Source organism: Muscardinus avellanarius, assembly GCF_963383645.1.
Source record: "Muscardinus avellanarius genome assembly, chromosome: 4".
Classification (NCBI taxonomy): domain Eukaryota; kingdom Metazoa; phylum Chordata; class Mammalia; order Rodentia; family Gliridae; genus Muscardinus; species Muscardinus avellanarius.
Window position 1 is genome coordinate 45,255,291 of NC_137789.1, and position 12,010 is coordinate 45,267,300.

At 36.7% G+C, this 12,010-nt stretch overlaps 1 protein-coding gene across 1 annotated transcript; it reads left to right on the top strand.

The window, feature by feature from the left end:
- Window positions 1-4,763: 4,763 nt before the first annotated feature.
- On the top strand, window positions 4,764-11,668 carry FSBP (fibrinogen silencer binding protein; the record flags this gene model as incomplete). The annotated part of the gene is made up of 2 exons (XM_080693636.1): window positions 4,764-5,137; window positions 11,134-11,668. 2 exons carry the CDS (start codon window positions 4,764-4,766, stop codon window positions 11,666-11,668), a joined length of 909 nt encoding a protein of 302 aa, XP_080549762.1.
- Window positions 11,669-12,010: the final 342 nt, after the last annotated feature.

The window sequence follows — 12,010 nt, forward strand, 5'->3', positions numbered from 1 at the left end:
TTTTTTTTTTAAAGCCTGAATGCTGAATGTGTAGCATGGTGGTAGAATGCCCCTGGGTTCCATCAGTCCTGAATGCAAAAAAAAAAAAAAAAAAAAAAAATAATAATAAAATAAAAGCTGGATATGGTGATGCATACTTATAATCTCAGTACTTGGGAAGCTGAGACAAGAGAATCACAGATTTGAGACCAGTCTCAGCAGTTTAGCAAGACCCAATTTTTTGTTTGTTTTTGTTTTTTTAGTGGTACTGGGGTTCCTGGAAGCCCTTCTACCTCAGGGCTACACTCCCAGACTTATTTTGTACTTTTTAAAATTTGGTAACAGGGTCTCTTAAGCCAGCAAGGCTGACTTTGAACCTGCGTGATCCTCCTGTCTCCGCCTCCCAAGCGCAGGGATTAGAAGCTTGCCACCACACCCGGCCATTTTTTATTTTAAAACAGGGTCTTGCTGCCAGGGGTGGCGGTTGTAATCCTGGTGCTTGGGAGGCGGAGACAGGAGGATCACGCAGGTTCGAAGCCAGCCATGCTGGCTTAAGAGACCCTATTTCCAAATTTTAAAAAATACAAAATAGGTCTGGGAGTGTAGCCCTGAGGTAGAAGGGCTTCCAGTAACCCCAGTACCACCAAAATAAAATAAAAAATGAAATAAAGCCAGGCATGTTGGCGCACACTGGTAATCCCAGCATTCGGGAGGCTGAGACTGGAGGGTTGTGATTCACAGCCTCAGCTACTTAGTGAGACCCTCTGCAACTCAGTGAGACCCTGTTTCAAAATAAAAAATAAAAATAGGGAGGGTGTGTAGCTCTGGGGTAGAATGCCCCTCGGTTCCATCCCCATTACTGAAAAAGGTCTTGGGGTGTGACCCAGAGGTAGAATGCCCCTGGATTTAATCCTCAGCACCAGAAAATAGTAATAAAAAAAGAAAGGGCTGCAAATTGGAAAGGGTAAAGACTAGAGTGAATCCTATAGTACTGAATTGGAGTTGAAGATATTAGAATAAACTCATGGTTGTTTGGACAGGGGGACTGTCTGTTTTGATACTGAGGATGGAACCCAGTATACATGCCACACACAGACTCTACCAATAAGCTATATATAGATAAAGAAATAAAGTTATCATTGGATATGTATTTCCTACCTTTGAATGTTAGACTAAGAGCAGTGGCATTGCAGTATCAATGAGTATACCAGTACCCAGATTTTTTTTTTTTTTATGGTACTGGGATGGAACCCTGAGACTTTCTATATCCAGACTACACTCCCAGACTTATATTATATTATATTATACTATATTATATTTTTTGCTGTAGTGGGGTTGGAACTCAGGAGCATTCTACCTCTGAGCTATACCCCCAGCACTATTATTCTTTATTTGAAACAGGGTCTCACTGAGTTATAAAGGGACTTACTAAGTAGCAGTTGAGGCTGTCCTCAAACTGCGATCCTCCTGTCTCAGCTTCCCAAATGCTGGGATTACAAGCATGTGCCATCATGCCAGGCTCCTGTTTTATATTTTATTTGGAAACAGGTTCTCACTAAGTAGCTGAGGCTGGCTTTGAACCTGCGATCCTCCTGTCTCAGCTTCCCAAGTACTGGGATTATAAGTGTGTACCACCACACCTGGCTTCCAGATTGGTTTTTATACCACCATTTTTTTTTTTTTTTTTTTGGTGGTACTGGGGTTCCTGGAAACCCTTCTACCTCTGGGCTACTCCCAGACCTATTTTATACTTTTTTATTTGGAAACAGGGTCTCTTAAGCCAGTGTGGCTAGCTTCGAACCTGCGCAATCCTCCTGTCTCCACCTCCCAAGCATGGGGATTACAAGTGTGTGCCACCATGCCTGGCTATGTTGTGACCTACCCACACGAGAATAATTGTCTAGAGCCAATTATGTCTGCAAAGCTACACTTTTTTACAGGTATGAACCCAGACCCAAGCGCATGCAGCAAGAGTCTTGATTTAATAAAAGAGTATATACTATTTTTCTGTAAGGTCATTAGTAATTTCCATTGTATCAGCCTGGACATTCTTGACATTTACAACTTCTTATGTGTAAAATTGCTGGACAAAGCATAGATGTTTAGGGGGATAATGGGCACAGGAAGAGGGTTTCTTATCTATGGAATGTTTGCTCAGACTCAAGGGCAGTGGAGCTGGCTCTGGGCTGGTGCTTAAGCTACTCACACCCGGTGCCTGACTCTTCTTTTAAAACTTTTAAGATGAATACAGGCCTCAAAATAGAGTCAGCATTATTCAGGGCTGGGCTAAAACTCTATTAAAGCACACTCTTTAAAAGTACTCTAATTTATTAGTCACACCATATTAATTCAAAACATTTTAACACATCCATACTATTAGTTTAGACTAAACCTAGGTATTTACTTAAAAACATATAACAATACTTTAAAGCAACTTATACAGACATTTTTTAAGGTAACAGGGGCCTGTGGCAGAGGGTCCCTTATCTGGGGTATGCAGCTGGACACAGGCAGTTGTTCTAAACTATCTTGGGAATTTCCCTGTAAGCTCTTTTCTGCCCTGTTCCTGGGCTTAAAACTTTAAGAGGAATTTAAACTAAAAAATTTAAGACTAAAATAAAACTTTAGAATTAAATTCTATTACAATATGATTTCTAAAAATACACTAAATTTTTTATCTTACTAATGATTATAACAAATTTTATATTAGTAAAACTTAAACTAAACCTTAAAATATCTAACTTAAAACAAAGCACTTAAAACAAAGCACAACAGCTACACCACCATTTTTAATTAAAATGGAACTAGGTCCCTTAGTTGATTTCAAGAGCTAGGGCAAAGAACATCTTTTTTTTTTTTTTCTTTCGGGTTTGGGGGTGGAACCCAGGGGCATTTTACCTCTGAGCTATACCACCTGCCCTTTTGTATTCTTTATTTTGAAACAGGGTCTCACTAAATTGTGGAGGGCCTCACTAAGTAGTTGAGGCTGTCCGCGAACTGTGAACCTCCAGTCTCAGCCTCCCAAATGCTGGGATTACGAGCATGCGCCACCACACCCAGCCAAAGTGTAGATTTCTGCCGCCTGCTTGTAATCCCCTCGCTTGGGAGGCGGATCGTGCTGGTTTGGAGCCAGCTGCGCTGGTTTAAGAGACCCTGTTTCCACATAAAAAAGTTAAAAAATAGGTCTGGGAGTGTATCCCGTGGGAGTGTATCCCGGAGGTAGAAGGACTTCCAGGAACCCCAGTACCACAAAAAAAAAAAAAAAGAAAAAAGAAAAAGAAAAACAAAAAAACAAAAAAAACAAAGTGTAGGTTTCTATACTTGATTGTGGTCAAAATGTAGGTGCACTGAAAATATTGTACAAAATTGTCTTCAGGCTATGTGTGTAAGGTATATATGAAACATAAATCAGATTATCCAGTAAAGTATGCCATACTATAGGTATCATTCTGTAGAATACCTAGCAACCTTTTACTTTTTTTTCCCTGACAGATATGAATCAGCTACATAGTCTGATTCAGAGTGAGAACTCAGTAAATTTAATTTGCTTCTTTTGTTAAAGAATGAAAACAAAGTAGTTGAGAATTTATAGCATTTATGTGGAAGTACAGTTCTCTGTATTGTTGTATTTGGATTCTCCTTTGTTTTACTTGGTCTTGCACAGTGCTTGGAAGCATTTTTATAGGTGTTTGGTAAGTGACTGAATCAAACTGTTCAAGTAGGCTTTAATCCCTCTATCTGGAGAAACATATATATCATGAGAAAAAAGATTTCTTTTGCTTATTTTTTTTCGGACTAGAATTAAGTGTGGAAACTGATGGCATTGCAATGGTTAAATTAGGTGTTTCATAGTCTAGGTTTTGTGATTATAGCTAAATAAAAAATTTTGCTCTATTATAACAGCAACGATTTTGTTGTGTGTACTCCTAATGGATGATTAATGCTGTTTCTCAATGAATAGTGATTTTTACACATAATAAAACAGGCCAATTTATTCACATACATTACAGCTAGAATAATGTATTCCTTTAAAAACATAATTGTGATCTGCTTTTTTAGATTTAGTGTTGAACAAAAATTTCTTTTTAAATAACAAAAAATATGCACAGGCTACTGTAGACTGTAAAATGAAGGAGAAGCTTAGCTTTACGGTGGAGTCTGAGCTGGGTGTAACCTAACTAGCTAGAGGATATGCAATTCCTGATTGACAGCAGGACCAGCATTATGCAGATTTTGTAAGGGAGAACACCCAGTTTAGAAACAGTGATTTGAGCTCTGTTAGGAATCTCTACATTCACCACTCATATCGTTTGGTTTTCGGTCTACTGGATTTGTAAACAAATAGCACAAAACAGTTCCTCTTTTGTTTTTATTAAAGTGATACTGCAGTGCAGTTTCAGTCTATCATTCAGGCATGCATGTGTGGAAATTCGATATTCTCACTAAATTAGCTAATTTTTAGCTGTGTTCCATGCTTATCTCTAGACGTTTGTGCATTAAAATCCTATCTGGAGCTGTTCTTTTTATACACAAGTGTGTTTTGCTTGTGCCTTCCTGTCTTCTTCAGTGAGAAGCTTTATGTAGGTCAGGCTTGGCTTAAGCAGATTTCCTGAACCTGCGTCAGCTTAAGCTGGAGGAATTTTAATAAACCCTCCCCTGTAGGCGTGGGCCTAAATGAGGCTAGCCTAGTTAAGCCTGATCTTTTTCTGTTTGTGAAAAGAGCTGAGCAGAGCTGAAGGCTGCATGGTTGTTTCAGAAACTGCCTACTTAATTTGAAAAGAACAATGGTAGGAAAGGCTAGATCTTCCAATTTTACCTTATCTGAAAAGCTTGATTTGCTAAAGCTTGTGAAGCCATATGTGAAAATTCTCGAAGAACACACAAATAAACATTCAGTAATAGTGGAAAAGAATAGATGTTGGGATATCATAGCAGTTAACTATAATGCAATTGGAGTAGACCGCCCTCCTCGAACAGCACAAGGCCTACGCACCCTTTACAAAAGGCTCAAAGAATATGCCAAACAGGAGCTCTTGCATCAAAAAGAGGCCCAATCAGATCTTAAAAGCAATATTTCTGAGCCAACCAAGAAAGTTATGGAGATGATTCCCCAGATTTCCAGTTTTTGCCTGGTAAGAGACAGGAACCACATACAAAGGTAAGCTTTATTTTATTTTGTTGTGGAAAATTATGGCGCCTCCTATCTATTGGGCTTTGGTTTAGTTGTGATAGAGATATGCATAGTAAGCATCCCCACGAGGGGAGCAATGAATAGTGTCTTTGTTTTGCTTTCTTAAAAAAAGAAAAGTGAGGAATTTTTCTGCTGCATTTGATGTAAGCCACTTTTTACTGTCTTCCCCTCCCCCTTTCCTTTTATAGTTTCTGAAAGTAAAGATTAGGGAGGAATAAATAGGAAGACATTTGTGACAGCAATTCATAAACTTTTTAAGCTTTATTTAATTTTCCTCTGAGAGATACCTTTTTTCTCATTTAAGATTATTTTTCATTGGATTTTAAAATTTTAAATAAATTTATATAATGTTAGCAGTTTAAGTAGAAATGGAACTTTTGCTTTTTTATGAATTGTCACTGTTCACACTTAGAGAATATACATTGAACTAATAGAATTAAAATCAACAATTAGGTAAATTTACTAATTACATGATTATATGAAGACAGTTTAAATTATTTCTCTAACATATTTAAAATAAGATGAACATAACTAAGGGGAGTTAATGCCTAATTAGAGATTCAGATTACTTAATAAAATTAAAAGTTTTTGTTTTTATTCACTAATGGTCTAGTTTCACTTTAATCTTGGGTCATACAGGAAAGGGCAAGCTTTCTCATACTGCTTTGCAGGGGTATCAAACTATGAATTTTAATATAGCCATGAAGCAACAGAATTCTTGTAGGGTTACAATTTTTGAGTTAAATTTGTGCTCTAACGATTTCCCCGCAAATCTGAAAACTATATTTTCTTGCCAGTAATTCAAATTTTAACCCTTAGCAAAATAAAAAATAAAAAAAAATGGCAGCTACATTTTTGTGAACCTTTTAGGGTAACTTAAACTTTAAACTCCATGCTAGTTGGAGCTTTCAAACAAAGCTTTCTACATTGTGCTTTCTTACCGATAGGAGAGGCATTATATAAGCAAAATTATTGATTACCTGTGAAATCTCTTTGAAGTTGGGAGAGTAACAGGAGAAAAAACATTTAGCCAAGAGTATCTATTATTTTAGTAATTTACTAGGAAAATATATTTGAGCCTTAGTTTCTTACCATAGACTGCTAATTCCTGCTTGAGAGCATAGTAAAACAAATAAAAAACAACTGGGAATCAGGACAGGATATCCAGTGGATTAATTCTTTGGGCCACAGTGTTCACTGTGATGACAAATGAAGAGCTCCCAATATGCTGGATGTCCAGTAAACACAGCAAAATTGTTTTGTGCTGTGCTACTTACTCAGAATTCCTAACCGCCTCAAACCATAGAGAAAAAGAACTTTTGCATGAAAAGTGTAAAGTTACCATTTGAACAATAAATTGCTTTCTATAATTTGAAAAATTACACATAGAAACAGTAGTTTTAGTTAGTTGCATTTTTAAAAAACATAGTAAGTCTAGAAGAGAAATAATATGTGTATATACAAGTATCTTTACATTTTGATCATTTGTGTGTACATATACCACACATGTTTTTCGAGGGACACTAACATTTAAAATAAATTGATTTATATGTTTCTATACCTGTTTTTAAAATACAAATTTTTTAGATTTTAAAGGGAAGAATATAAGAATTATATATCTTAAATTCTTAATCTGTTAGTTATCTACACTGAATTCTCTATATTAGCTTAGCCATTTATTATGTTTATACATTTAATGTGCTGATACTTAATTGATTGACATGTTCAATTTTAATCTCCAAAGTTTATGATTATTTATAATCTCAATTTTGTTTCTACATAAATATGACTTGTCACCAAATTTTTCCTTCTTTAGTACTATTTACTTATCTAAAAATATATACCTGTTTTGTAAGTCTGTTTCTATAAGTCACATTGATTTATGTCTTTTTTTTACCTTTCTCTAGTATCAGATTATATTTTTGTAACCTCTTGATAATTGAAGTTCAGATTCATAAATTTTAGAAGTCCTTTATCATCTTTGTGACTTTCTTCAAAGCTTCCCTTTTTTTTTTTTAACTTTGTTATGCCTTGTAATGTTTTGTTTGAAATTTTCAGATACCAGCATATTTTAAGTTTACATGAGAGGAGTATATTGTTTGTGTTTATATACTAATTTGGCATAGTAATTATATGGATTTTTAAAATTATTATTTTTATTTTGAAATAGAGTCTCACTAAGTTGCTGAGAGCTTTGCTAAGTAGCTGAGGCTGGCTGCAAACCTGTAATCCTCCTGTCTCAGCTTCCCAAGTATTGGTATTACAAGTGTGTGCCTCCATGCCCAGCTTTTATATGGATTTTTAAAATTTAATTTTCATGTAGAGTTTTAACCTTTTTGTATTTCAGGTTAGAGATATTAGTAGAAGAAAATCTTGCTAATTCGAATTATAGTCCATTATTTTGTATTTTAAAAATCATAAAATTATAAAAAAAAACCCAATAACACTGAATTTATATGACCTACAAATAGGTTTTCACTATATACCATGTATCTTGAGGTTTTCATTTGTATCTTTTAGATAAATACCTGCTATTTCTGGCAATTTAATGCCATTAGTAAGTGACATATGGGGAATTTCAGTTTCTTTTCCTTATGTTCTTCTTGAACATATTCCAGCATTTTAATCATCTATGTAGAATGTATTCTTAATAATGTTACTTATCATTTATAAAATGTTCTCTAAAAAATATGAACACATTTCCACCAGTGTTCCAATAATCTCTTTCACTTCATAATTTTTATTTTTATGTTAGGAAGAAGCATAATTAAGAAAAAACCTCAAGAAGCAATATTATATATTTTTAATTAATAGCTTCATGTTATACATGAATTTCTTTTTTTTTTTTTTAAATGGAATTTTAAGCTGAGTATGGTGGTATACATCTGTAATCCCAGGTTCAAGACCATAACATTACAGGTTCAAGACCAGCCTCAGTGATTCTCTCAGCAACCTAACTGGACCCTGTTTCAAAATAAAATAAAGCTGGGCATGTTGGCTCTAGCTTGTAATCCCAGTACTTAGGAGGCTGTGACAGGAGGATTGCAGGTTTGCAACCAGCCTCAGATACTTAGGCCCTTTGCAACTTAGTGAGACCCTATTTCCAAATAAAGAATAAAAAATAAGCCTGGGGGTATATCTTGGAGGCTTGGAGGTAGAATGCTCCTGGGTTCAATCCTCAGTACTGCAAAAAAAGGGGGGGGGGGCTGAGGGTGTGGCTTGGAGGTAGAATACCCCTGGGTTCAATACCCAGTATCACAAACAACAACAAACCCACAAAAATTTAAGGTGTATTATATTTGTATGTGAAAACGAATATGCCAAAATTTAAATTATGCTAAAATTCTGTTTACCTTTATTAGGAATACATATTTTGGGGGAATTTCTTGAATATGTCAATTCAATTTTTTAAATTTCTTAAATCTTGAATATGTCTATTTGGCCATTTAGAAACATCTTATTTAGCCAGGTGTGGTGGTGCACGTTTGTAATCTCAGCATTTGGGAGGCTGAGACAGGAGGATCATGGTTCAAAGATAGCCTCAGCTACTACTTAGTGAAATCCTTTGCAACTCAGCGAGCCCCAGTTTCAAAATATAAAATAAAAAATAGGTCTAGGGGTGTAGCTTGGAGGTAGAATTCCTCTGGGTCCCATCTCCAGTACACCCCCCTTTAAAACAAAACAAAAAGAAACATTTAAGAAAATCATTTTAGCCAGGCTTGGTGGCGCATGCTTGCAATCCCAGCATTCGGGAGGCTGAGACCAGAGGATAGCAGTTGGCGGACAGCCTCAGCTACTTAGGCCCTCTGCAACTCAGTGAGACTCAGTTTCAAAATAAAGAATAAAAAATAGGATAGGGGATGTAGCTCAGAGGTCGAATGCCCCTGGGTTCCATCCCCAGACCCACAAAAAAAAAAAAAAAAAAAAAAAGAAAGAAAGAAAGAAAAGAAAATCATTTTAGATAGGTGCATGCCTATAATCTCAGTATTTGGGAGGCTGAAGCAGGAGGATCGCAGGTTCTCTGCCAGCCTCAGCTACATAGTGACCCCCTCTGCAACTAGTGAGATCCTATTTCAAATAAAGAATAAAATAGGGCTATAAGGGTATAGCTTAAAAGCAGAATGCCCCTGGTTCAATCTCCAGTACCAAAAAAAAAGTCCTGAAGGTGTAGTTCAGAGATAGAGATCCTTGGACCCCCCCCCAAAAAAAAAATAAACACCAAAAAACCCCAGCAACAACAGAAGTATCAGGGTCTTGCTACCCAGTGCTTCCTGGGAATCTGAGATGATCCTTTTATATAAGAGAGAGAGGGAGAGGGAGAGGGAGGGAGGGAGGGAGGGAGTGAATATAGTGCAGTCATGGAATGCTTGCTTAGCATGTGCAAGACCCTGGGCCCCTTTCTTTAAATTTTCAGGTTCTCACCATTTCATTTGCTAAGTTTAACAAAAAGTGCGAAGTCCTGCTTAGAGATTTTGGTTTGTTTTAACAATCCCAGGGACTTGAGGTGTGAAGCAGGGTGTGGGATTTGAAAAAGGTGAGACTTTCAGGTGAGGAATTTTTTTTTTTTTTTTTTTTTTGTGGTACTGGGGGTGGAACCACCCAGGGGCTTTCTACCTCTGGGCTATACTCCCATACCTATTTTTTATACTTTATTTGGAAACAGGGTCTCACTAAGTTGCTGAGAGCCTCACTAAGTAGTTGAGGCTGGCTTTAAACCTGTTCGATCCTCCTGTCTCAGCCTCCCAAGCTCTGGGATTATTAGCATGCGCCACCATGCCCCGCCTCAGGTGAGGAATTTTACGTGTAAAGTTAGGTCATTATGTTTAAAAAGTTTAGGTTGTTCCTGTTGGGAACCAAGTAAGGGACAGGCCAGGTGGGCTATTATTATTATTATTTTTTGTGGTACTGGGGGTAGAACCCAGGGCTTTTCTACCTCTGGGCTATACTCCCAGACCTATTTTTTATACTTTATTTGGAAACAGGGTCTCACTAAGTTGCTGAGAGCCTCACTAAGTAGCTGAGGCTGGCTTCGAACTTGTGTGATCCTCCTGTCTCAGCCTCCCAAGACCTGGGATTACAAGCAAGCACCACCACACCCCACTTTGGGCTATTATTATTAAAGTGTATTGGCCTAGCCTATTGAAGACCTTTGCTCAAGATAAGGATAGACCAGGTCTGGTATTATAATCAAAAGTCTAGCCCATTAAGAGTAAAAGCCCAGTTTTAAAGTTAAGAATGGGCTGGGTATGGCCGTGCATGCCTGTAATTTCAGTACATGGGGGACTGAGATAGGAGGCTCCCAGGTTTGAGGCTAGCGCCAGCAATTTAGTGAGACCCTCAGCCAATTAGTGATACCCTGTTTCAAAAGAATTAAAAAAAAGCCTGGGTATGTATCTAGGAGGTAGAAAGCCACTGAGTTCAATTCCCAATACCAAAAAAGAAAAATAAGGATGGAGAACTAGGGATGTAGCTCAGTAATAGAGCTCTTTTTGCCTAGTATGCCCAGGCTGAAGTCTTTAGCACCATAAAACAAAAAATGTTAAGGATAGAGGATATATATATATATATATATATATATATATATATATATATATATATATGCAATTCTAATCTTAGTCACTTTAATTTGTTATGTTCAGAATTGAACTTTTTTTTATACCTTTTTTTTTATCTTAATGGTACTAGGGTTGAACTCAGGGCCATTCTGTCCCTGAGCTGTACCCTCAGCCCTTTCTGATTTTTGTTTTGAGACATGGTCTTGATAAGTTGCCCAGGCTGGCCTTGAATTTGTTATTCTTCTGCCTCAGGCTCCTGACTAGCCGGGATTACAGGCATGTACGACCCGACCTGACTTCTTTATAGGCTTAGGCTTTATGACTTTATGATAAATGAGAAACACGCTATAAATGTACTCCTGTCTTCATTTGGTTTACATTTTATAATGCTTTTCTTGTGTGCTATAGTGCAAACTTGGATGAGGCTGCACAAGCTGCTGGTACCAGTGCACTACAGGCAATGTTGGATCACCATCCTGTCACTATTACAGTGGAGGTTAAGCAAGAAGAAGACATTAAACCACCTCCTCCACTGGTTTTAAATCCTCAACACAGTGATACTTTAGAGCAAAGAGAAGAACATGAATTAGTAAATGTTGTGGCAAGATCTTTGTCACCATCAGTTTCCTCTGTTGATATGAGAGTGACATCGTCTCCATCTTCTACTCCAAGGAGAGAAGATTTTTTTCAGCACGAAAGTGGAGAACACTTGAACTTTAGATCACTATTAGGGTCTGATCCTCAGATCCTGCAAATGTTGAAAGAGGAGCATCAGATAATTTTAGAAAATCAGAAAAATTTTGGATTATATGTTCAGGAGAAGAGGGATGGATTGAAAAGAAGGCAGCAGCTAGAGGAAGAGCTACTAAGAGCAAAGATTGAAGTGGAGAAGCTGAAAGCAATTCGTTTACGGCATGATCTACCTGAATATAGTAGTCTCTAAGTTTATTTTTTTCAGTCTTGCAATTTGATAATTTAAATTTTGTCCAAAATTACTTTGGGAATATCCAGAAGCAGAATACATGTTCTTGAAAAACATCATTAATCTCTATTATGAAAAATATTTACATGCTTTTCTTCCTTTTTTGGCATTTCCAAATTTAATTTTCTGTTTAGATATTAAAACTTAATGATTGGTTGGTGTGGTAATATTTTTCATTGTATTCCCCCAATTAATTTTCTAAGATGTTTAGTTGTTGGCCTTACAGAGGGTCTTTTATTTTAATAATTAAAGTACTCACAAATATGTATACAAATAGATACTTATTCTTTAGTAAGAAAAAAT